This window comes from Netta rufina (genome assembly GCF_964035555.1).
Source record: "Netta rufina genome assembly, chromosome: 9".
Classification (NCBI taxonomy): Eukaryota; Metazoa; Chordata; class Aves; order Anseriformes; family Anatidae; genus Netta; species Netta rufina.
This window is the reverse complement of record NC_140132.1, coordinates 21,880,110-21,905,365: the sequence shown is the minus strand read 5'-3', so window position 1 is coordinate 21,905,365 and position 25,256 is coordinate 21,880,110. Positions and strand designations below refer to the sequence as shown.

The following is a 25,256-nucleotide window of genomic DNA, read 5'->3' as shown; positions in this document are numbered from 1 at the left end:
CCACGAGGATGGGAACAAGACGCAGCAGTCACTTCAATGCTGAAAAGCAGCAGAGGCAATCGGAAGCCTTGAAATCTCAGCTCCTGCTCTTGCACGCCCTACTTTATGCTTACGATCTATCACCAGTCTCTCGTATAAACAGCAAGACAAGCAAGATTCTGCCTCTTGCATTTAAACTTTTCAACCCTGAAAATGTGAAAGCAACGTGACATGTTTGAAAGCTTCCCACAACCTTAAGAACCAGATGTGTTTTTCAACTTTTTCTAGCAGCAGATCCCTGCCTTTGACCACCTTTTCAAGCAGACACCTTTCTGCAGGCAAAGCTGGCTGTGCGGGCTCCCCGGGGACCGCCGGAGTCCTCCTGCGCGGGCTGCTTCAGATCAGGCTGGGCACCACCATCTGTACCACTGACAAAGCTTCCTAATATCAAATACAGGAATACAAGAATCTAACCCGGGCCCAAACCTAATCTTGTCATTGAGCAACTGGGAAATAAACACACAAAAATAGCCCTGGATGCGAGTCTGCCTCCCAGGGCCATCACAGCGTGTCCAGGAGGCATCACGGTGCTGGGAACACGAGCCCAGTGCGGATATACAGCAAACCTCCTCCAAGACCTGACCATGTGCTTCTCCCAAAGTGAAACCACGCTTTCCAATCAGATCAGCTTGTCTGCTAAAAGGTGTTTGCTCTCCTTACAAGCCATGCCTCGCCAGGATCCTCCTTGGGCATGTTTCAGGCTCCGCACCACATGGCAGTGAGCGTTTTCCCAGCAAGTGACATCGCGTCATTAAACGCATGGGCCAAGAGAAAGACACAACAAAAGGTTTACTCCCAACCAAACTGCTCAAACAAGGCGATTAAAAAACTGTCATAAATAAACAAGGACAAAATTCAGGCAGCACTGCTATAAACCTCCCGAATCACCAAAACGCTTGAGCAGAAAATACCCTCGCTGGCTGAGAGGCTGCTTCGACCACGCTCCTATCTTTAGTTTTGATATTAAATTTCTCTTCTCTTCCTAAAACGAGAGCTGGAAGATTCCTTGCATGTCCCTGTGATGTCAGGAAACTGGCTTCAAGAAGCAGAGGCGTGACTGGTCAGGGTCTGCCCCGTGCACAGGCAAGGCTGCAGCGCCTGCAGCCGTCCCACCCAGCCGCGTGAGAGCAGCAGTCAGGCTGGATCACCCGACTTGGCTCCGGCCCTGGCTTACTAATTACTCCCTGATTGGGGATTAATGGAACAACTCGTTTCAAAGTCGCTTTTCCTGTCTTTTCTCCTTTTGGCTGACTGACACCCGGGGAATATCAGGACCTGCACGTGTTTCTGATTACGCGAGCACTTGGGATACCGCCGCAGCAAATCCTGAAAGGAAATCCCTGGATGGCTGCCCCAGCCAAAAACTCCTTCCAACCCAACAGGCTGACCTCTCCCTGCAGCACTCGATGGTCCCCCACCACGGGAATTCAGCCACAGGTTCTCAGCACTGAGGGCTTGCAGCAAGAGGCCTTGCTGGCTGGAAAGGACGGGGGCGGTTGGGTAATAATTTTGTTAAAAATCACTGCACCTCTGTCTTCTCCCTCTGCAGCCAGACGGGCTCACTCACACTGCCCCTGCTTGTCTGCACTCCTCAGAGCTGCGGACGAGGAAGGGCACGGCACGCTGTGTATTGCCATCACAACACTTAAGGGAAGATGGAACAAACACCATTAAAGTAGCCCTTGCATCCATTAATCTGCCAGATTGGCTTTCTGGAGCTGGCAACTCACTCGCTCCTCCGTCCTCTCCCTCATTTCCACAGAGGTGAGATGAATTTGGCACCAGGAGGTGAATAATGCGGCTGCCTGCTGATGTATCCGAAACCTGCAATCGTGAAATCTCGGAGAGATTAAAATAAGAGACAAAGGGAAAAAGGATCCCAGGGGGAGGGTTTCCAGCTCAGCTTGTTAAGAGCTGCACGCTCCCACAACGCCCCCAGGAAAGCACCCAGCAGCAGCGGGCAGCGCCAGCACCTCCTGGGCCAGCTAGGCAGGGAGTTGCTCCCAGCAAGGCACTTCAGCAAGCTCTGCTCCAGGAGATATTGCTGCAGAAAGACAATGGGGCTGTCAGCGCATCCCCATCCGCAATGGCAAGCTGGCAGGCACCGGCCTGAACAATCACCATGTCCAGAAGTTTTGTAGGATTGAGAGGGAAGCTGCAAGGGATCCCCTGGCACTGCTGGGTCACTGCTGGGCACCCACAGGCTGGACTCAGGGATCCCTGTGGGTGCCTGGCAGCTCAGGACAGCCTGTGATCTTCTGATCCTCGAATTTCTGCTAATCCTCAGGACAGATGCTACTGAAGACCCAGTTATGGTTCATACCACACAGCCTCCAAAGACAGAAAATTCGGAAGATAGAAAGGAGTCACACCACTGGGCAAGGTGAGACTTTGCCCACAAGAACAGTAACTGCACATTAGAGCAGATACAGAAAGGAGCAATATGATGATCAGGCCATCCTCAGAATTATTTAAGCAACAAGACAGATCGTGGCACAGGATCACTACACAAACACCTCATGGGTATATTCAGGTAGGAAACCACCAAACAGCCTTCCAGGAGAACAGAAAAGGGAACAGAAGTTCCAGCTGACTTTAGGACTGAATAGTACACACGTAGGAAAGGCTTCAAATGCTGCTCCTACACAGGTGCTGTCTCACCAGCCCCATGTCTCCAGGTGAGAGCTGTGCCCAGCACACACTTGCATCGTTAGCAATCTCCTTAAAGGATGGAGTCATGATGGGGTAAGACAATAAACTCGAAACGCAGATTGCATCTTTATTAACCATAATTAAAAATTATCATCAAGATGGGATAAAGGTAATATCATCTGCTGAAATTTAATCTGCAAGCCGCTTATTGAGGAAGTATTTTTGAACACAGTTCATTTAGCGTCTGCTTGGCTCTTCGCATCAGAGTGACAGCAAAATTCATAGGCGAGGCAAAACCAGAAGCAGCAGCTGTAAATCTCTGCGTCTGTTGGATCACTCAGGGAGCCTGCACAGCTCTGAACCCAGCCACCACCAGCTCCCTGCTGGGATTGTCCACAAAGACCTCTGCTCCCGTTGCCACTGCGCGTCACCCCATAGGGCTCCAACACGAGCTTCTCCAGTACATACAATGAAAACAATCACACAAGTCCCCCAGGCTAAACGCTGCTGGAAACCCTTCCTCTGCTGGGTGCAGAAGCAGAAGCTGGGTGTGATGCAGCCTCATATGCCCCAGCCACAAAAACTTTCCCACCTCACCCCACAAGTAGGCTCCCTTGTAAAAGGTTCTCCTTCCCCACACCTCGTGGCAGTGACAGAGCCAACGCCGGAGCACTGAGATGCAGAAACCCTCACCTCGCAGCTCAGCAGAAAACCCGATGCCCGCTTCAGAAACAGAGACATCGACTGAATCTGTATTGAGCACGGGTTAAAATATTCCTCAGAAAAAAAGCACCCCCGTTACGCACGCTGAGCTGCACGCCCAGCACGGCCCCGCCACGCCGCGGTGCTCTCCCTGTGACAGCAGCAGCTCTCGCCCATCTCCGTCGCTGATAAGGTGCCTGGCTGCGAGGCCAGACAAGCAAATCCTGTCCCTCGGGGAGCCGGAGGGCAGCCACGCGTCCTGAGTCAGCTGAACGCTTCGGGATGGCAGGGGAAGGAGCTGGGCTCGTGGTCTTGTGTTTGCAACATCTGCACGGACCCAGCACCCCGGTTTCTTTTCCTGAGGGAGCTGCCCCAGATCAAGCACTGCAGAGGATGCCGTGGGTGGCCATCCCCCTGCCGGGACGCCCAGTGCCACCAGCAGCTATGCCGAAGCCTGCCTGGTAGCAGCTTTTTTTTCCCTTTTCATGACAAATCCACCTGCCGGTGACAGCGAGGTTGCCATGGAAGCGACCCATCGGCAGCAGCACCGCTGGCCCTGGGGACCGCCGGGCTCTGCCCTGGGCTGCCACCAGCAGCAGCAGAGCCCGATACGGCTCTGGGATGAGCAGGGACAAGGTAACGAGCTCCTCGCCATCCCCTGGGCCATTTCTCCCATTTCTGCAGCCCACCCTCCCCTTGCACTGCCAAGCAACACCTTATCCACAATGGGAACGAGATCCTGGGTTTGTTTTTAATGTTCCATAAAGGCTGTCCCTATGACCTTCACTTCCTTTTTTTCTTTTTTTTTTTTTTCTTTTTTTTTATTTTTTAAACAACCGTATCAGATTTTCAGGTTTGCGATACACATCTCTATTGTTGTCTGGCACAATACGCCCCGCGCGGCTCTCTAATTTCAGGAAAACTCACTCGGTTTCTGAGCTCGTCTTTCAGGGCGAGTGGCTGCTCCATTCAGGAGCAGCATCACCAAGAGCCCTGCTCATCACCAAGGCACGCGGCAGAAGCGCTGACAATACTTCATGTCAGGAGCCCGCTGCGTTTCGGCGAGATCTTAATCTCCGCTGAAAGAGAGCTCTGTTTTTTATTTCCGTATCAGCCTCCCGAATGTCGATAAAAAGAATTACTTGGGCATTATCAGAAACCGCTTTATTTCAACAAAGGGCCAATGAAAAATAAACAAGCCTTTATCTGCTCCGCAAGACTGATAGAGTTCGCACGAGTCCTAATTCAATCAGATGCTGAACCAACAGCTATTTAACACAGCGACACCAGCGCTCCTCTGCTCCGCAGCCAGGGAGCTGCCTCCTGAACGCCTCCGCCAGCCCAGCAGCAGGCACGGGCTGAGCTCTCGCATGCCAGCACTCCTCAGAGCAAGGGGAGCAGCTCCTGCAGTGGTTTCTTTGTTTGCCCCCGAAGAAAGGCTGCAGGATTTGAGCTGACAGGTAGCTGCTCGGAGAGGAAATCCCGATTCCCTCATCTGGGCAAATCAGTTTAAAACGATGATTTTTATTAACATTTGCATATGCCAAGAGCTCTCGGAACTGGGGCTGAATTAAAAAAAAAACATTTCCCTGTTCAGGCTGTGTTTTAACCCCAGACCCAGGCAGCAGGAAGGCGCTGCACCCCTGCACACAGGGGCTGGGCACAGCCCGGGCAGTGCCTGGCTGTCTGTTCGGGTTTTGGCACACACTTGGTGCTTTTTTTTTTTTCCTCCAGGCACTCCAGCAGCACAAGGGGAAATGCTGTGGGTTGGTTTTCTTTTTTTTTTTTTTTTCCCTTCTTTTCTTTCTTTCTTTTTTTTTTTTTTTTTTTTTTTTGACACCGATTATAAAACAGCTAAAGCCAAATGGAATTTCACGGGCTGAAAAGGCATTTCTCAGCTTGACAGCTTTCTCTTCGCTGAATTCCAGGCCCACTGCAAAGAACAGTTTTGTTTTTTTTCAAGAGTTCCCACAACAACAACAGCAAAAAACAAAAAACCCACAACAAACCCAAGCAATAAAAACCCCTGGAGCCCCCAAGTCTCCTCACTAACTGTGTACACCAGCATGTCTCGGGTACCTGAGTGGCACCGAGCCCTGCTGGTGCCATTTTTGTCCTCAGTGACTCTCCCTGACAGCCCCCTGCCATGTGGGCTCAGGGGCAATCAGCTGTGGCCACTGCACTGCAGACCTTTCCCTATACCAAAGCCAGGGTTATATGGAAATATTGAAGAAAAACAACCTGTGTGAACTGTATCAACACGCAGAGGAAGATGTTGGGAGCAGTTTCTTAAAAGGATGAAAACTGAGGTTTTGGATGCTGACACTAATTCATAACGTTTTAATATCCTCAACGTAGGCTTCATCTCCGCAGTACGTCCCCTGCCTCCAGCTGAGCCATGGGTATCTGTTACTGCTGCAGGCTTGGGCTCCAGCAGTCTGCTTTGGACACAGCAAGGCTTTGGACGCCAAAATAAGCTTTCTCCTTAGGACTCCTCCTTCCAACCGAAGAGGACATTGCTGCCTTCTCAGAACCGAAAGGAGAACACGTACAGCACTGGGCAAACCTGAGAAAAGGCTGGCACCGGTTCCTCTGGCCTGAATGCGTGCAGCTACAGCCAGCTCCACCACCTGCAGTACTCTGCGCAATGAAAATCCTGCACAGCACACGTCAGACAGAGGTCATCTGTGCCGCATGGGCTCAGTTATGTGGGTTTGGGTGTCCCAGCCCCGGGCAGGCCACCCGCTCTGCTGCCAGGCTGGAGAGGAGCTGGCTCCAAGCCACCTCAGCCCAGCCGAGCTCAGAGCAGAGCAGGGAATGGTGCTTTGTGTTTCTAGCCCTTGGGGTAAGAAGGAAGGCAGTGCCACAGGCTGTGGTGCTGGCTGCTCTGTGTAGCAAGCAGCCAGGGCAGGAGGAGGAGGTGGGCTCCCATCATCTCCGCTCATCCCTGGTCATAGGTGGCAGATTGCAGCTCCAAGGACTGGCAATGCTGAGTTAATAACTGAGAAGCCACTGGCAAGGGAAGCAGCAAGGATTTATGGGGAAGCAAAGCAGCTTCCATCCCTTCAGCAATACAAGGCGATCAGCTCTGACACAGCTGAGGAGCCACAGACCTTCCTGCCCTCTCTGCTGCATCCCTTCTCTTCATTTCCCTGCACTGCCTCTGTGCAACACAGAGCACAAGAAACAATACTGAGAGCTGGCAGGAATCGGGAGCGGCAGCATCCCCCACCCAGCCTCTCAGCCTCCATCTTCCCAGCAAAGCTCCCTTCTCCTTCCAGCTGTTTTTGACGCATTTGTTTATTTTCGTAGGATACAATAGTTTTCAATTGATTATTATAACAAAGATGCTGCTAATGACAATCCAGAACAAAAATGGTTTTAATCATTCGTCTGCAAAGACTTTGCAGCAGAACAGAGAAGCATTTCCCAGCGCAGGAACAGCCTTTTCAAAGTCATGACTTGAAAATAATAATAAAAAAAAAAGGTATTTTGTGTAACACAGGTGGTGGTAAGCGGGTAACACAGAGAAAGTGGTTTTGCTAAAACCCAGCTATTTTCAAAGAAAAGAAAGCAACTTACCCAGAGCTGATCATCCATTCCCGGTGGGTTCTTTTTAATAAAAGCACCATAATACGTAGCGATATTTCGGTGGTGAGAATACTTCTTTAACATGTTAATTTCTTGTTTGATCTCTTCTTCTTCATCCTAGGATGAGGGGGAAAAAAAAAGAAAAAAAGAAAAAAAAAAAAAAACAGCGACACTAAGAGACAGCACTTCACAGGCTCCAGCTTCTCTTTGCTACTCTGGTGAACTTCCACACACCCCATTTCTGATCATCCTCTCCCCTCAGTTTCCTTTTACTTTTTAATTTATTTATTTTTTACAGTCACTTTTTGCAGTATGTCATTGACACCAGAGGCCTGGGAACACAAAATCTGGACTGGAGACTTTGGCCTCACAAATTACATCTTCTCAGCCCACCTTTTCAAACTGAATTTTTTAATTCATGTCATAATTTGCATTTGTACCACATTACTCTGAAGCTTACCCACACTTGCACTATTCTGGTAGTGCATCAGCACAAGCTCTTAGACCTGTCAAGAGGCCCACCAGGACGTTTTTCTACAAAACGTGGCACAGCTGTAATTTCACAGGCTGTGGAGCAGTAGTTAGCACCTTGATGTTGATGAGTGTTATTATAAAAGGACCGGGAGGACTGCCACTTCTTTCTCTCTGTATGTCCCCTCTGTCCCCCACTTGCTTCATCCTGCCTTCAGTTTTACAACCCAGCAGATGACAAGAGGACCTGGTGATCAGCCGAACGGCAGACGCAGCTCCTCTTAAACACCAGTGCTCCCTGACCAGATGTCACACAACAAAGCCAGAAACACAGATTTCTTCCCAAACTACCATGAAAAATTACTTCTGATTACAGTTCTTCAGAGAGAATTCAGGGAAGAAGAGTGAAGAGGAAGAAAAAAAATAAAAGGAGGGAAGCTTGTATAAATGACCTCCAATTCTATCATGGCCAAAGAGGGTGAGGAACTGACCCAAGGGTTACAAGAAACACCTGGGGACTATTCTGAAAGACCATTAGCACCTCCTCCCTTCAAGCACTCAACAAGTTTGTCTTCATTTGCCTGGGGAACCAGGGAATGTACTGGTTTATCAGGCCCCGGAGGTTTTCTTTTTACTGAAGCTCTTTGGTTCAGAAAGCAACTGGATGCTCAACCATGCTGGAGGCAATGAGGAGCTGTCAGTGCCAAAACCCATCAGCTCCCTGGGTACCACTGGCCAGGTCTTCTCATCCCCCTGTGGTGTCAGTCTCTCTAGAGAAAACAGAGAGTTTTCTCCTGCAGTGGCTGGAGAACACGGCCCTAGATCTGGCTCTAGATCTCACCTCAGCATCATCAGCGATAAAACACAGTCAGTCCTCTACTATGCCATGGGCTTGCTCAGTTTTCCCTGTGGTCGTTGCCAGTCCTGCCCAAGCCCGGTCCTACTCTGAGCAGCTTTCTGGCAGTGACTTGGGGCTCGTGGCATTCCTTCAGAGTCCCTGGAGGTCTCACCTCTGAACTGACAATAGTTTAAAACTACCAAACTAAGTGTTGACTCAAATTTAAGCCCCTCTTTGGCCCCAAAGGAGTATTCTGATTTTTCAGCTTAAATTTGTTGTAAACTCACACTTTACCTCATGGGAATCTCAGTCATTCACGCCGAAGTGCTATGCTTGATGGGTCTGCCTATTCCCTGACAGCCTGCTTCCCACCAAAACCAGATGAATGGTACTTCCCATTAAAATCTTATTCAAGAAAGAACATTTTCATGTGACCTTCCTATATGCATCTGTTTCGGCTTTTAGGGATCATAGCAATTTTACTTTTTTTTTTTTTTTTCTGTGGCCGTAGGGAAATGGTAAAGCCATTTTTTCCCCTAAATGCTGTTATTTGTTTGCTAATTTGTAAATTCTTGGTTCTCTTAGTCTGATGTAAGTTGCAAAAGAGAAACCAGGCTGAAACCAGGGTGCTGCATTTTTTTCTCTGGATCAATAGGATACAAAAGGAGTACTTTATCTTGCATAATAAAGTTATTCAAAACAACACCTGCAGATAGTTTTGGTGAATTGAAGGTTTTTGGTGAAAAACTTGGATTTCAAAAAAAAAACACAACACGTTTTATGAATCCAGAATTGTGTGGCTACAATTTTCTTTAGATTTTATTAATCCATTCAAAAGAGCCACTGCTGGAACAGGATGCTTCATTGTTCCAGCACAAAAATACTTAATCTCAAAACTCTTCCAGAATCATTTTCCTCTCCCACATTTATTAAAAACACAAACTCTCAATGGCACATCTCAAATCATCTCAAAGTGTGTTTGCTTCCCAGGAATACAGGCCTTCCACAACCCCCCACGTTATCACATGCAGTCCCCTTCCCCTCTTATCTGGCAATTCAACAATGCAGGAGGAGGAAGATACATTACCCCGGTGACGTCCATAACCTTAATAGCAGCAAGCTGTCCTGTTTTAACATGACGACCCTGCAGAAGAAAATAGAAAAGTTTGTTTATTCTGCTTGCCTGGCAATGTTTCATTCACAGTAAGCAATATCTTTAAACAATCTCCTGGCTCTGGCAGCTTTCACACATTTTTTTGCTTTTTCAAGAGCATCTTCACAGCAGCCATGATGGGAAAGCAATTCCCTCCCCTTCCTCCTGCCATTACAATTAATTAGTAAGGGGCCTTCATTGCTTGTTGTATTTTCCTGGCAAACAACTGCTGGAAATATCCTTCAATGCTCAGCCATGCAGAAGAGCTCCAGGCCTCTCCTGAGCACAGCCCATGACTCGGCTGTAAATGGCCTAGTGGAGCTGTGATTACAGAAATACTCGGAGGTACTTATACGATGCTGACTGCAGTCCCCTCGTGTCCTCAGCTGAGCCTCAGCTCTCACAGACCTGGGGACACGCAACAGCCACCACCCAGCTGGAGGCACGAGGGACTTCCAACCTGAGCCTGTCGGCTGCTCGCACCCACGGGACAAATCCTTGAAAACCTCCAAATGGAAATAATAACTCTTGGGAAAATCCTCTTGAATTTTATTTCACCAACAGTAAAGTTAACTGTAGAGACAGCAGCTTGGTGCTGAAGAACACCCTGTTTGTGGAGGCCATTGGAAGGCAGACGTGGCCTTGACGTGCCTGACCAACCCCAACACCCAGCAAGGCTCCACTTCACACCAAGAGAGGATGTCAAACCATTATACACACTGTCCATTAATATTTATTTTTTAAAATGCTTCATCGAATAGGCTAGAGAAACTTTAGGTTCAGATTTGTTCCTTTGCCACCACAGTGACCCCAGGCAGGCAGGCCCATCTCCAGGAGATGCTGGAGATCCAGCATGGAGCAGAAGCCCCATGTGGGGACACAAAGTCTTGCTGAAAAATTAGCAAAGCATGGAAGAAACTGCTCATCTACATTAATCCTCGTGGAAAAATGACTGGCGGTGAGGTGGTAGAGTGAAGCAACCTTGTGTTCGCAGCCACTCCTCACCACAGGAGAGCCCCAAGGCCCCACCATGTGGGACACTGCACAGAGGACACAAGGGACGGCAACCCCTCCTCCATGACAGTTATAATTAGCACACCAAGGACACCACAGGGAGGGGACAAGCCACAGAGCTGTCCAACAGCAGAAACAGGAAAACAAAAAGAACATTTCCTAAATGGCAACCCCCCTCACACGGGGAGCCGGCCCACTCAGCGCAGGCCCAGGCCCAGCCGCAGAGCCATTTTGAGGAGCAGCACAGTGTCGCTTGCTCCACATTTCTGCCTTCACCAAGAAGCCAATTTCACCCAGCAGGGCTCCTTACTCATTTAATAACGCAATTTATACGGCCTGAGCAACTGCATGTCCTAACAATGGGAAAAGAGCTTTATTTTAAAACATGCAACGTAAAAGAAAACGCAGCCCAGCCTGAGCATGCCTCCTTGAGCCTCCTCACCCTGGGCCATGGCTGTAGCATCCCTTTGACACAGCCATGGGAAGGAGAGACACCATCTATTTAGACAGCATGATCTGCAAAAACAAATCCTCCCTAAATCCATCCTTGTTTGCTCAGCCAGGAAGCGCCCACACTTACTGAATCTTTAATTAAAGCCGGCGGAGCAGCAGCAGGGGACAGGGGAACACAATCATGGAGCATCGACTCCTCAATAAAATGGAGGAAGGAGAAGGTGAAGCAACTCATGGCATTTCAAGTCATGCATTCGCTAGTCACACCTGGCCTCATTTGACATACCGACACTTCATTCTGCCTATCTATGCAGCCAGAAGAAAGAGATATTAGCGTTGCCATGATGCATCTCACAGAACCTCTTTAGGCACGGCATGTGACCATATAGTATCCCTATGCAGCAATTCATGAAGCAGCGCTAAGGTCAACGGTTCTGAAATTCAGGGTTGAACTCAAATGGGTGCTACAGGGTCTTAATGGCTTCTGCATGAGCCAAACAAAGGGAAAAATCTGTATAAGGTTCAACAGTCCAAGGATTTCTTTGTTATATGTTTTAAACTCAGGGCTACCTCATATCTTTGCACAAAACCAGGCTTTGTTCAAGCTGCCTGTATTCTTTTATGTTCCCAGTTAACCCTGCTTGTGCTCTTCACAATATGTGGTGCAGGGAAAAGCAGGCTGCTGGCAGCAGGACGTGTTGCACTGGGAGCCACAACACAGCACTGGGGCTCCCAGTTCTCCACTGGGTTTTCTCCTTCCAGGTGCATGTTCCCTGCTGGAGGTCAGCATGTGGCTCCAGCACACACCCTGGGGTGGCACTGACTGCAACTCCCTCCTGTCTGCGGTGTTTGCATGACTGACAGCACAGTCCCTCTTTCATTTTGCAGTGGGATAGTAGCACGGTTGTAGCTATAGGGCTGACGCTGCCTGCTAAACCCAAATTCAAGATGAATCAGCGTCTGCTAGCGATTTTGCAGTGTGAGCTTCAATCTTAAAAAAGAACTGAAAGTGAGGGTAAATAAAAATAACATGGAGAGACCAGCAGAGAAGCCACTGAGAAAGCTGCCCAGGCCATCTAGGCCCTTGCTGATGACCCAGCAGGGGCTGACCTTACAGCACCCCTTGGGCAGTCCGGGTGTTTTGGGTGCAGATGCTCCTCGCTGCCAGGGTACCCCGAGCAAAAACCCCACCACCGCGGGTGCCCACACCGTCCTTCTCCCAGAGATCCTAGACAGGCTGTTATAAACATCAATAAGCTCAGTTCTGCAAGCAGCCCTGCCAGTAGAGCAGGTGCCATCCTTTTTATTTCACAGATTGGTAAATGCTGAAGCTGTGAAACTGCGAGGCTCGAGCACGCAGGGTCACCCAGCCAGCCAACAGCAGCGCTCAGAATAGACACGGGGATGCCCCGGCTCCCAGCCCCATCCCTCTACCAACGCCCCGCACACCTCCCAAATATTTACAGATGAAGGTAAGAACTTAATATTGCGCAAACATTTACTAAAACAAAATAAAACACTTTGAAATTTATGTTAATGTAAACCATGAGGGACACTTACTCATGCAAAACTCAGGCAAAGCGGAGAGCATTTAGCCTGGGAACTGGTAACAAAGCTTTGCTTTTTCATGCAGTTTGTCAGCAGGGATGGGTTGTTTAGCTCCATCTCTGCAGGGCGTTTCTCGTTCCAGCTGCACATGCCGAGGTGCCTCTGCGGTGACCCCGCAGAAGAACAGACTGCGGGGCCAGGGCCGAGCTCCTCTTCCACCTTCCCCTGCCTCATTCTGCACAGCACGAGCACTTGGCCCTTCGTTACCAATTAATCTTTGCCTTCAATGTGAGATACTCGGTGTTCAGCACTGATACTTTCTTGCTACATATGATGGTTTCACTGAATTTAGAAACCCAGTTCATTTTCATACAACTGCAGGCATTCTCTGGTGTTGTAATTCGGATGCAAACAGCACAGACAGGCTAGAGAGAGACACTGAAAATGAAAGCGATAGATACAATAGGGGAATAAAATTAGCATGAGAACTGTACGTATTAAAAGATTTCATGCCAGCAACAAGCCCTTTTGACAGCATTAATCACCAACCACATCCTGCGCGTTGGCCGTGCAGAAGTAGGCACATGTGCCCAAAAGGCAGCACCACGAGCCCCAGCATCCCTGCCCCGGCAGGACTGGGGCTTGCTGCCGCTGCGCTTTGTTTCCAAAGTAACCGGGCTGAGCAGAGCTGCCAGGCTGCTCTCAGCAACGCGTGCCACTGCTCCCGAAGCCAAGGCAGGTTGAAATTTATAATTAACGTGCGGCAAGTGCTAAATTGGCCAGCGTGAACTCTGCACTGCTGTAATGAAGCTGCGAACGGGGACTGGGATAGCAAGGTTGACCAAGAAAAGCGCCAGAAAGCTTCTGTAATAACGTGTTTTTTACCTCTCCAGCCACTGATCAAAACTCACCGACATTTTCGTTTAAAGCAATGCTGGAGCAGAGACCCCTCTTACAAACCACCCAAGCGAGCCCAATTGCACTACACCCATGTGCTCCTGAGGTTGGCTCTGCTCCCCAAAAGCAAGGATGTGGGTTAAAACAGCGGGTTAAGACTGCAGATGCTGACATTGAAGAGAAACTCTTTCAGTTTTGAAAATTTCTCCGTGATTTTGGTGCCTCCGTGCTTGGGAGCTCCCCCTGGGGCCACAGGAGAACGTGTCCAGAGGCAAAGCCTTCAGGACAACCACCATCCTCCTCAGCAGGGGTACCCAAACCCACCAGTCACTCTGAGCACTCAGACCACACCACCTCCACCATTTTGGGGTGACAGGAGTAAATCAAGTCCAGGGAGAGCGGTCCAGCAATTGCTGCAGCCACCTGCCCTCCCCACGCCCTCCCCACCCCCTGCCTGCTGCCATCAGGTATGCTGAGGGCCCTCCGTCCCTGTCTGCGCACGGACAGGAGGGATCTGCTCCTCAGCAATCTGTAACAGTTTGCTTCTTGCCTCCTTTGTCTTCCTGCATTGTTCTGGATTTTTCCACAGCATTATCTCCTGGAATATTATTTATCGTAGGCTTTATACTCAAACGCTTCCAGATGACCCTCCCACCCCCGCTTGGTTGAAGCTTTTTAATTCTGCACACAAGTGTCTACCGTGGCTCATCACGCCTCTGGAGGGTCATCCGGAGCGGATAGATGTTGGAGCTGGTACAAAAACGCCTTTTCTTTTTTACCTTTCAAAAAAAAATAAAAAAGAAGAAGAAGGAACTGGCTTTTCTGGGGCTGAAAATGCAAGTTTCTAGGGGAGATACAAAACTGAGGTTGGGATTTCTTATGCCAGGGGAGTGAAGGAGCTGGCAGCAGCAGGGAGCACACTGATGGAGCAGGCAGCACCCTGCCTGTCCTACAGCTCTCTGTGCCCAGAGCTGCCCCTCTGAGGCTGAGGACACCCTGGGGTGGCTCCTGCCAATTGCCAGCTGCTCACACAACAGGTTCTCCAACACCTCCCTGCTCCTGTCCCCAGAGCAGGTTTGGCATCTGGCTGTGTTACATCCTGGCTGAACAGCTAGATCTGCTTTCATCTCCATAAATTCAGCCCTGTGCTACAGACACCATGATGACTGGGATGCTGTAAAACAAACACGAGGAAATAGGAGCTCCTAAGGCGTTTTTCACCTCTCTGGGTTTGCTGTCAAGGTTCACTTGGGCATAAACCCACATTTCATCCTCAAGATTATTCAAGTGTGAACTTGAAAGCTGCAATGGTTTTTAATTAAAATTCATCTGAGCATAAATTCCTGCTCCTAATTGCTTTCAAAATGTTATATCAACTATCACTAACTTGATAGTGTCAAGTATTAAGACTAATTTCTGTGAGCGAAGCAGGTACCAGCAGCACTTCTTCAGAGGTTGTGGCCCTCACACTCCATAAAACGTAATGGGCCAGCATGTTACGGGAACACAGCTAAACGCCTTTAAACGCCCGTCTGATGCACTCAGGCTTCTATTCACCAAATAGAAATATTTACCTGGAGAGCACTCCAGCAGGCAGGGGTTGCTCCAAGTCCACAGGAGAGGTTTACCCGTGTGTGGGCAAACAGCAGAGGCTGCTGAGGCTGCCGGGGCTCTAGGAGGGGCTCAGCCTCAACCCAACAGAGGAAGGCCACTTGCTGTGACACACGATGATGCCTTTTGTCCTCGAGCATTCGGGATGCCTGCGTAACCTGGCAGAGATGCTCCCCAGGGCACCTCCCTGCGACAGTGTCCGTCGGAGGTCTCGCACCCGCGGCAGGGGGGAGCCTCCCGAGCCAGCCCAGATTTCCAAAGGGAAAAAGGAGGCACCAAAGCTGCCAAGGTGGGCTCAGCAGGTTAGCTCCCTGGCCTAAATAACAGCCTTTGTACGCAGTAACCATCTATCCTGGCCCAAAATTCAAGCCCATAGCTTTAAGGACAGAAAGAGGATGATTTTTGCAGTTTGCTCGCAAGAGCATGAATTTCACCTGCCGTTCTGTGCCCAGAGATTTACCCCACTCGACTTAACTTCCACTGTCTGCTCCTATTTGTCTAACCAAATATACGAACCTCCACCTGCTGAAACCAGAAGCCACAAAGAGAATTGTGGCTCTGTCGTGAAAGGTGAAGCTCCTGCTTCCTTCTGCTCCAGATGTCCCCTCCCTGCCTCCAAACCCCCGTGCGTGCATAATCCCCGCAGCAGGCACTTAATGGAGTGCCCGTGTTGCAGCCTTAATGCTCTGAAGGCAAACACCTCCTACCCAGCCATTTCACAATGCCATTAGTCCCGTTACATGGAAACGTTAAAATAAGAGGCATTTGGGTGCTGTTACAGGGAGCTTCAGAAATTCTGATGGCGACAGCCTTGCTGGGAACAGACCGCGGAGTCACCCTCGCAGCTGAGGAAGGAGAGCCCAGGAAAACCCCGTTTTGTACAGGAGTCTCAGCAAAATGACACTCCTGCAACTGTGAGGGTGTGGGACACCTGAGTTTTTGCCAGGTGAGACAGCACCAGTTAACTTTCCTACGTCCCCACACCATTTACCACCTGTGGCAACCCCTCCTTAGCCCTGCTTCTGCAGGCACACTGCGAAGGGGTTTGCAGGGACAGCAGGAGGGCACTCGCAGCTTCCTGGACTCTGTTTCTACATTCAAGCCCTTCTGCAGCGGAGCACTCCCACGATGAGCCAGAACTTCCCACGGGTCTCTGCTCCCACTCCTACCAATCTCTAGTCTGCCCATAGTTCAAGGCAATTTTGGGACTCAGTCCAAGATTTTTAGCACGAAAGCACTTTAGCACCAACACGCCCCAAATTGCACGCAATTTTTTTCTGGGAGAAGTGCTATCCCAGGAAGCACATTTACCGGGAGAAGCCTGGGAAGGACCAGGAGGCTGCTACCCAACAATTTTACAACCTGCTCTGCTTCTCAAGCCTCAGGCTGGCAATCACAGCACACACACGTACGCTGCTCTCGGGACTGAAACCTCGGTTTCGACTGCTCTGGGTGCCCAAAGATAAGCGATGCAGACGCTGTGTGCCAGGCCCACCACGGCCTCTCTTCTGCTCCAGTTGCATGGCAATTGTGAGGAACCAGGGAGAAGCTCATCTTCCAACAGAGATTCCTGAAGCAGCTCGTGCAGATCCCACGGGGCCGGGCACATCTCACCCTGCAGCACCCCCGCGCTCTGACCCCGCGCAGGGAGGCAGGGAGCAAGGCAGCAGTTTTACAGGGCACTTGCAGAGCTCCCCAGCTAAGTATAAAGGGGAAATTTAGAGAGCAGGCTCTCCGTTTATGGGATGATATCTGCAAGAATCATTGCTTCTGTTTTATAGCACTGTGGGTCTATATTCAGTAAATTCACTTAAGCGTCAGCACCGCTAAAATACACCCGTGTTGACAAACACTGGAGTGCGCTTCACAATGAAATTACAAAGTGCTGGATGTGCATCCGAACTGTCAGCCTGCATTAAATTAGACCATTTTATAGCACCCAGCGTGACTCGCACTTGGCTTTTACGGAGTAGAGGCACGCTTATAGACTTCTCAGTTTCCCATTGGAAAGGATATTGAGGGTGCGCAGAAAACAAAACAAAACAAAAAACAAAACAAAACAAAAACTCCATAAAGTTTAAAGGGGTTAAAATACTTATGTACGGAAAAACAGGCTTTCCCCAGTATGAAAATTCATCACTCCCTAAAAGAAGCTGTTTTTATAAACTATGCACTCAGCTTTGCACTTGGCTTGCACATCTCTTAAAACTTATCTGAAATACATCCACGTCTTTGAGAAAGTAATTAAAGCATCAGATAGTCTAAATATCAGGTCAGCATAAGAGAAATGAGTCATGTAATAGGATGGGACGTGTTTATTTTAACAAAAGCAAAATATCTGTTTAATTAATCAGAGCAATCACGGCCCAAACCCTATTGCTCTTGCTTGCACTTTAGCCTCAGTTACTTGCAGGGGAATTTCAAGCCCGAGTGGGCTCACCACCACCCTGTGGATTTGGGACCAGCTCTTGCACCCGGGCCAGAATGTGGCTCTGTTTCACTGCCCCGTGACAAAACACCCCAGGAAAACTTCTGCCATTTTCAGTGGGAGCTCATGCTGCCCTTTTTGAGAGAACCAGCATGACCGTGACACAGGCAGCCACAATGACACTGCATTTCCCTTCGATTTCATGGATTTCCACCTCTGCATCACTGCTCGGTTTCACAAACAGCTTTCAGAGCTTCAGAGCAACCCCGTCGACCCAAGGCATTAAAGGTCACAACTAACATGATGCAATTCCTTTGAACTTGGGGGAAATTCAACCTCCTGAAATCGCTTTCATGAATCCGAGCTGCAGACGAGAAGTAACAAATCTCAAACATTTTGACGCCAATACGGAAAAAGCATGAAAAAGATGAAAAAGTGCATGTAATCACTCTACGTATTATTTGCTGGCAAAGGGGCTCTCCAGAGCTCTTCCTCTATTGCCCAGGCCTCTCCTGCAGCAAGCTTGAGCACGAATCCTTCCCTCCAGCCAAGCTGCTGCCCTCCCCACGGGGTGCTTTCGGAGAGCAGAAGACTTTCACTGAGCAGGACAAGCGCAAGTTTTACTCATATCCGATCCTCCCTCACATTTGTCATCTTTTCCAACCTTTTAAGTAGTAAAATCCTGGAAAATGTTCAAAAAAATCAGAGGGAAACAAAAACAGAGTGGATTATTTTTTTTGTTCCCTGATGCTGGGCATTTTTATTAATACTTCAGGCTGGATCGAACAACCAGAGCTGTCCCTCGGAGAGGCATAAATCCTCTCCTGGCCCAGACGTCTTTAATTGCACAAGGCCAAGACAATGCTCTGTGTTGACCGAACAAAGCTGACCTTTGGGCTGAAGTATTTCTAATCCCGCTGTATCAATTCAGGCTCTGATCGGGGCCGTGCAGCTGGGAGAGCTGCAATTCCATTACAGCGGTTCCACAATAGGGCTGACGTTAAGTAAAGAAGGCAGGATTATTAGATTACCGAGCTAAATTGTTAAATTAGCATATTATTCACCTCTAAAAATAACACTCTCTCTAGCACATAGGTGAGCAAGGCGGTAACGAAACACATCCCTTAGCCCAAAGTCTGCATTTGTGCCATCCCTTCTCTTGTTCTAGCAAAGGGGACTGGAAACACCAGCTCTTCCTCTGGCTCAGGGAGAACTGAGACATTTCCCTCCTCCATGGATAGAGCCATGACCGTAGGAGGTCCTACATCAGCCTCAGATCGTCCACAAGTGCTTGAAGCTGTAGGGTTTGAAGAGCTGCACTTCATGGTCAAAAGACACCTTGCAGTGGAGCGGACTGTAGGATGTTCCTGCATCTTGCAGGGCTTTGCCAGGGCCCAGAGCAAACCCCACTCACCTAAAGGAGGGCAAAGCCCCAACAAGAGCAGGTCTGGGCTGGAAGGTGAGGTGCCTGAGAGTAACAGCCTGGAGCAGACAGGAGCAGAGATGGTTGCTTTGAGAGCAGAGGTGGTGCTTTGTTCAGCAGCAAAGAAGCAAGCACACAGAAATAAGATTTAAGGAGTAGCCTATGGAAAACCGAGGCAACTTGCCGAAGGAGTAAGGAGAGATGTTCCTAGCACAGAGCAGTACAGAAAAAAGAGCTGGTCCCACACAGGAGGCAGCAGGAGGTTTTCCAGCAAACCCAAGGAGCATCCGGGGAATGGAGGAGGGCAGGGATGGATTCGGCTATTGCTGGAGCCCTCGCAGCCCCCCCAGGCCTTCAGCCCCCCGCAGCACACAGCCCGCCCGCCCCTTGCCCCCCGCTCCTGCGCCTCTCCCCGTGCTGGGAGCACACACTTTGGCGGCTGGAAGACGGCAGCACAGCCTGTTCCCAGCAACATTAGTTCATGACAGCCATGTCATTACCACCCTGTAACACCCCCACTGTGCTTCTGTTTCGTATCGGTGCCTGTGCAGCGCCGCGGCATTCAGAACTAGAATTAAATCTCCATTTAAGAGACCCACGAGGCGCCCTCGCGCGCAGGCCGCGGCTCCGAGCGCAGCACCAGATTGCTCCTTCCAGCTGGGAAATGCTGAACCACGGAGGGCAGAGGGCTGCCCACAGGGCTTCGGCGTGTGCCGGGACCGCCTGGATCCCCTCAGGATCCCCTCAGGATCCCGGGCTCTGGAGGGCAGCCTGGGAAGGACACGGCCTCCCCCAAAGGGCCAGGCCATGGCTGGGGCCTTCCTCCGGCCTCACAGCCCGACGAGTAGCAGGGCACCACAACATGTCCAGGATTTAGCCAGCAGGGATGGATGTCCCCAGGCAGCTGGCAGCTTTCTGTGCCCTTTCCTGTAATTACCAGGCTGCTCATTAGTTAGCCGGGGTGCCAGCACAGCCTGTGCTATTCCCACCTCCTGGGAGCCACCGGAGGGAGGGATTTCCACAGGGCCCAGGGGCACCAAAGTGTCCGAAATGTTAATGTGGAAAGCAATCTAAAGCTGCAGGTAAACACACACATAGATTCTTATAAACGAAGAGCTCTGCGTTCATTTTACCTGCTCTTTAATCCAGGCCCCTGATCAGTAATGCTTTCACATGGCTGAGGGGGAAAAAAAATGGCCCTTGCAGAGAAAACCCCACACATGCTGATGGAAATGTGGTTTCTTGAAACACCTCTTCAGTGCCATCTGCTTGGCTCCGGTTCTAGTTTCATAGTAGCAAGATCCAATTTTGGAGGTGGCATGTAAAGTGCAAGGTGGTTTTTCAACCAACAACAAGGCGGGGAGAGGCACCCCTGAGAGCCGGAGTGCTCGGGGCACGGACAGCCAGACCCGTAGCAGGGGATATAGGGGAGCCGGGTAACGCTCAGGCAGCAGTTCTGGAAGCTGACTGACATCCCCAACAATGATTTTTTATTTTTTTTAAGAGTTAATGATACTGCAGGCAGTGGCAATTATGTTCAGACAGCCCTTCATGCACAGAACTAATGCTCATGCTCCCAATTCCCCTGCACCCAGCAGAGATGAGAGAGGGCCGGATGACAGCTCGCAGCCAGTACCTGCAGGAGAGCACTGTAAAATATTCTGCCGCCGCTCCGGCTCTGCTAAAGGATGTCTCTTTGGACTGTGACCCACGAGTGATTTCACAGCTGGCCGGTGCTGACGGCTCAGCCTGGGAGGCAGAATGCCAAAAACCCACAGAAATGAGCCGGGCACCCTGCACGCAGCGAGAGGACCAGGCTCTCCGAGCACCAGGAGCATCTGATGTCCCCCTGCACGCAGGCACCGTGACAGAGCGGTGCAGACACCAGCAGGTAACTCCTCACACAACACCGATCGCACCTTTTAGCTGTCCCTCTGCAAGGAAAACCGACTGGGAAGGCAAGCCCAAATCTATTCTCGGTGATTGCCGCTGACCATTTAATCCAGGAAGTTTAACTCGATGGCTGTGGGTGGTTTTCCATGAAGGACTTCCATTGCATTTCATGCTCGAATTGCCAGTGGCATAAAATGGCCATGGCCACGTCCACATGAATTACCCAAGCTGCCTGAGCAGCCCAGCCTGCTTTCCCTTCCAGCTTTCCCATCCCCTCTGTTTCTCTATTTCTTTTAAAACCTCTGCAGTGACCCAGGACGAGCTCCTGTGTCCCACCCTGGCTCTCGCCAGCTCTGCCACCCAGGTGCCCCAGCAGAGCAGCAAGGCAGCTGAACGAGGCTCTCACCAGTTTCACCCCACCTGCAAGCTGGTAGCGGTACTTAGGTTTCACAGGGCTTAGGATAAAATGCCACAGCTGCCAGGAGCTTTCGTGTATCAATCTTGGGGTGCCTTAGATCTCAGTACTAGGAAAATATGTGGGAGAATGACAGAAGGAACCCACATCCAATGCTGCCAAGGGCTGAGGTGCTCTCCTAAGCCCAAGGACCCTGTAAGCCAAGATGCTGCAGACCCCACGTTGCACATTTCTGTCTGTGTCAGCCCAAATAGCAATTTGAGATCTCACGCACTTCAAGGCAGCTGGGCAGCACACTCCCTTTCAGCCAGAGTTGCCTCCGGGGCTTTTGTCTGCCCTGAGCAGCTGTGACAACTCACAGTCCATCCTGGCCTACTGCGGGTCACTTACTGCCAGCAGTCAATAAACATTTTGCAGTGCCTGCGCTCTGATTTAAGAGCAGATTTATTATTTAAGCCCTGGCTAAAGCCATGTATGTGATATCCATGCTAACACCCCTCTACAGGGCTGCAGCAAGAGCTCTGTGCCCTCTGGCTGCTTCACGCAAGTCAGGGAAGGAAAATGTAGAACATCCTACTGGAGAAGGGAGCCCACGAAATGACGTTCAGACCCTTCATCCCCGTACTTCCTTTCCGTATGTCACACATGTGTTCACTGCTTTGTTTGGGATAAGGAAGGGATTTTCTGCCTCGGCTGCCAACCAGCCCCGCTGTGGCTTACCTTCTGAGCCAGCCTGCAGGTTGGGATCAACAGAGCTGATCAGCAGATTAAACTGCGCTGCTTCTCCAGCTTCTCTTCCCAAGCCTCACTTTTCCCCCTCCAGCAGGAATTTCCTACCTTTGCACCGCCAGGCAAAGCCCTTCAGTTACCAAATCACACAGCCAGACCGCGGCCTTTTCCTGCCTGCCCAGACAGAGCCACAAAACGAACTCCTCCCTGCACAGCCACGGCTCAGAGGTCCCCGTTTCTCCGCAAAAAGCAGCAGAAGCAGCTCTGCAAAAGGGAGAGAGGCGTGCGAGGGGTTTGCTAGGAAAGGAGCTGGTGAGAGAGGACCCCACAAAGCAAAGAGACCCCCGGGCACACGCACCCGTCTCCAGCAGAGGTCTGGTAGCGAGGAGAGGAGGAGGACCTGGGATTAGCACTGGGAGGTTAAACCCATCCTGGTGATTGCACGGGGATAAAACAGCTGAGGAAGGAGTGGGAGGAAGCCAGAAAGCCCCGAGTGCCCCTGCGGCCTTCGGTGCTGGGCGACCAGCACTGGCACAGCCACGGGTAGGTAAGGGGCTTGAGGCACTGCAGCCACTGCCCACGTTTGGCGATGAAAGCAGGAGGACATCCAGCTATTAAAGGACCAGCTGAGGGCAGGGATTTTTCTCGCTGCTAAGCAAACCAAGGCAGACAGACAGCTCCTGAGCACGGGCAGAGGGTGACAGCCGGGTACTGGGCTGGAGGAAGATCAGGGTGGAAACCTGAACGCACTCGGGGGGACCCTCAGCTCATCCAAACCGTGCGCAGCTCTCGCCGTGCTGTGGGTGGATTAGGAAGGAGCCAAGCCCAAAGCACCGAGCGGCCGATTCGGCCGTGCTGAGGCAAAGAGAGCGATAAAATACTGCTCCATAAGCACCCCCAGGACCACATGCCGCCCCGCCAGCAGCCGCTGCAAGCTTTTAACCCTTCTCCAGCAGGATCGATGCCGGCCGAGCACTAAAAGCAGCCAGTGTGTCAGAGACAGACTCGGATTAAAAATTCAGGAGCTTTCCCAGCAGTGGGAGCTGGCTGCAGGACAAGAGCACAGTTAGTTTTGCTGCTCGGTGTGCCGGGGCTGGGGCATCCATAACTGAGAGCTCCCTAAAAGCCAACCCACGGCAGGAGTGGGGAAAGCCCTCGCTGTGTGCTCCCACAAAAATGAAGCTGCCAGTCTGCCCATTGCTCCTGACAGCCGCAGCTGGGGGCAGTTTGATGCCTTTAACAGGCTGTATAAATGCCCTTTGTGTTAGAGCCTGAAGTCAAGGTGTATTTTAACACACCACAGGGCCGTAAATCCTACGGGATGAGGGGAAATGTGCCCTGTGAGGCTCTGCAGGGGGTTTTGCAACAGTGCCTGATGGCAGCTGCAAAAAGCTTCCCAAACCAGGCCCAGGAGATGGTGTGCAAGCACATTTGGGGATAAAAGGGGTTCCCCCTCACGTGGCAGCACTCTGCTCCCAGCCACGCTCACAAACACCAGCACGGGACAAACTCTGAAATTTCTCTTACAGCCTCTGGTCTTCCCCGCAGCCCTACAGCGAAGGACACGAAGCTTTACGTTTGTGACTCAAACGCTCCTGCACAGCGCTTCCACACCACTGCTTAAAAAGTGCGCTGGAAATCGTTAATTAAAACCCGCTCTTGTGTAGGAGATGACTCACGGCACTGCAGGCTGCAGACCTGGCCCCGCAGAGCCACGCCGGCTCATCAGCGGTTCCAGCACGCTGGCAGGAAGATGCAGGGAGAAAAATGAAATGAAGTTATCCGGAGCAGACCCCTGAGCTCTGGTCGCCCCCTCCGTGGGCACAGCAGCAGAGCCCCGGCCTTACAGAGAGAGGATTTTCGCCCAGGAGCTGGTGAGGACCGCACTGCAGCCCTGTGTGCAAGGGGAACCGAAGCCACTTGGCTCCCCCCGCCTTGGTCACAAGGACCGGCTGACCCACAGCAGCTCCAGAGAAACTTTCTGAGTGCCTCCACCTGCAAAATGGGTTGGAAAAGCAGAGCTGAAGGCACAGAGATGGGGAATGCAGAGGGACAGCCCAACCCTTCGTGCCAAACAGCCAGCAGGATCCCGTGGCTGCTACAATAACGGGGCTGGCTCCAAATCCAGCCTCTGCCTTCTGGTGTTCCTGGGTCTCGAGGAAGTTTGGCTCCAGACCCACGTGAAGGGTGACTTCAAGCCCTGCTCCTGCCCCCCCTTCTTGCAGGACCCCAGTTTCTGCTGGCAGAAGCTGTGTCAGAAGCTCCCCGGCATGGAGTGCAGAGACGAGCCCAGCTAGATGCAGAGGGCTCAGGACACCACAGGCTCTTGTCTATCAGATCACAGGCAGTGCTGCCGTGCAGGGATCAAGGAGAGCTCCCTTCCTGCCAGCCAGCTCCTCTCACCCCCTGCAACCCGACCTGTAACCAAGGCACTCAGCTCCTACTGATTTATTCCAGGGGAAGCTGACAATGCAGGGGGCGAGCTGCACCAAAAATGCCTATAGAAATGATAGAGACCCTCAACACGCGTTTTTCTGCATAAAAGCCATCAGAAATGCAACCTGCCCTCTGCCCCGCGAGCAGAGAACTGCCCTGTCAGACCGCCTGCTGCTCTGCACCCAGCTGCGGCTCCGTGCTGGCCGCAGGAATACCACCCGGGGATTTATTTTCATTTCCAATACTTCCACGAGCTGGCAAAGGAGACAACAGGCAAAGCACATAGCCCGGCCGGCCCTGCTCAGCTCCGTGAGGAGCAGGGGATGCTCACAGCAGGGGCACTGTGAGGTGATGGACTCAACCCTCTGGCCACATCTTTACATCAGATCCTCCTCCTCCCGTTCTCCCCGTGTTCAACCTTGGCCCTCGTGGAAGGTGTTTGCTCCCTCGCATCACAGAACAGCACGCAGGTCCCTCTGAACACAGCAGCTCCTCTACAAGACTCCGCTTTTGTACCCCGAAGAGGAGTTCATACTGAATAGGAACACGCGTTTCTAACATGCAAAGCACAGCGGATCATCCTTAAAAAAGCAGAAACCAGGAGGGAGACTTCTCTGCCAAGTGGAGACAACGGCAAATGGGCTAGATTCACACCACAGCAAACTCGGGGCCACTGTGGGTACCCTGACAGCACCCTGACCCACATCACCATTCCTATAGGAACCGGCTTTCAAGGCTCCCCCAGGACAGACATCGGGGTGCCTTTCGGGCAGGCTGACCCAGGTGAAACTCTGGCTCACCACAAGGCCACCACAAACGCTTCCTGGCCATCTAATGACAAGGCCATCGCTGTGGTTAACACCCTCAGCAGCGATGTGGCCGCGCAGTGCAGCCCCTGGCAGTGCCGGCAGCAGAGGAGATGATGCAGGAGTCCCAGCTCATGGCGCTGCCTACGAGCTGTGA

General features: G+C 51.1%; 1 protein-coding gene across 4 annotated transcripts in view; it reads right to left on the bottom strand.

Annotated features, from left to right (window-relative positions):
• Positions 1–25,256, bottom strand: part of TNIK (TRAF2 and NCK interacting kinase) — a 139,508-nt gene that overhangs the window by 63,534 nt on the left and 50,718 nt on the right. For all 4 annotated transcript variants that reach the window (XM_084292414.1, XM_084292417.1, XM_084292416.1 and 1 more), the window contains 2 exons: positions 9,381–9,437; positions 6,976–7,101 (listed from right to left, as the gene is read on the bottom strand). In XM_084292414.1, coding sequence (XP_084148540.1) covers positions 6,976–7,101; positions 9,381–9,437 — 183 coding nt within the window. The remainder of the gene's footprint in view (positions 1–6,975; positions 7,102–9,380; positions 9,438–25,256) is intronic.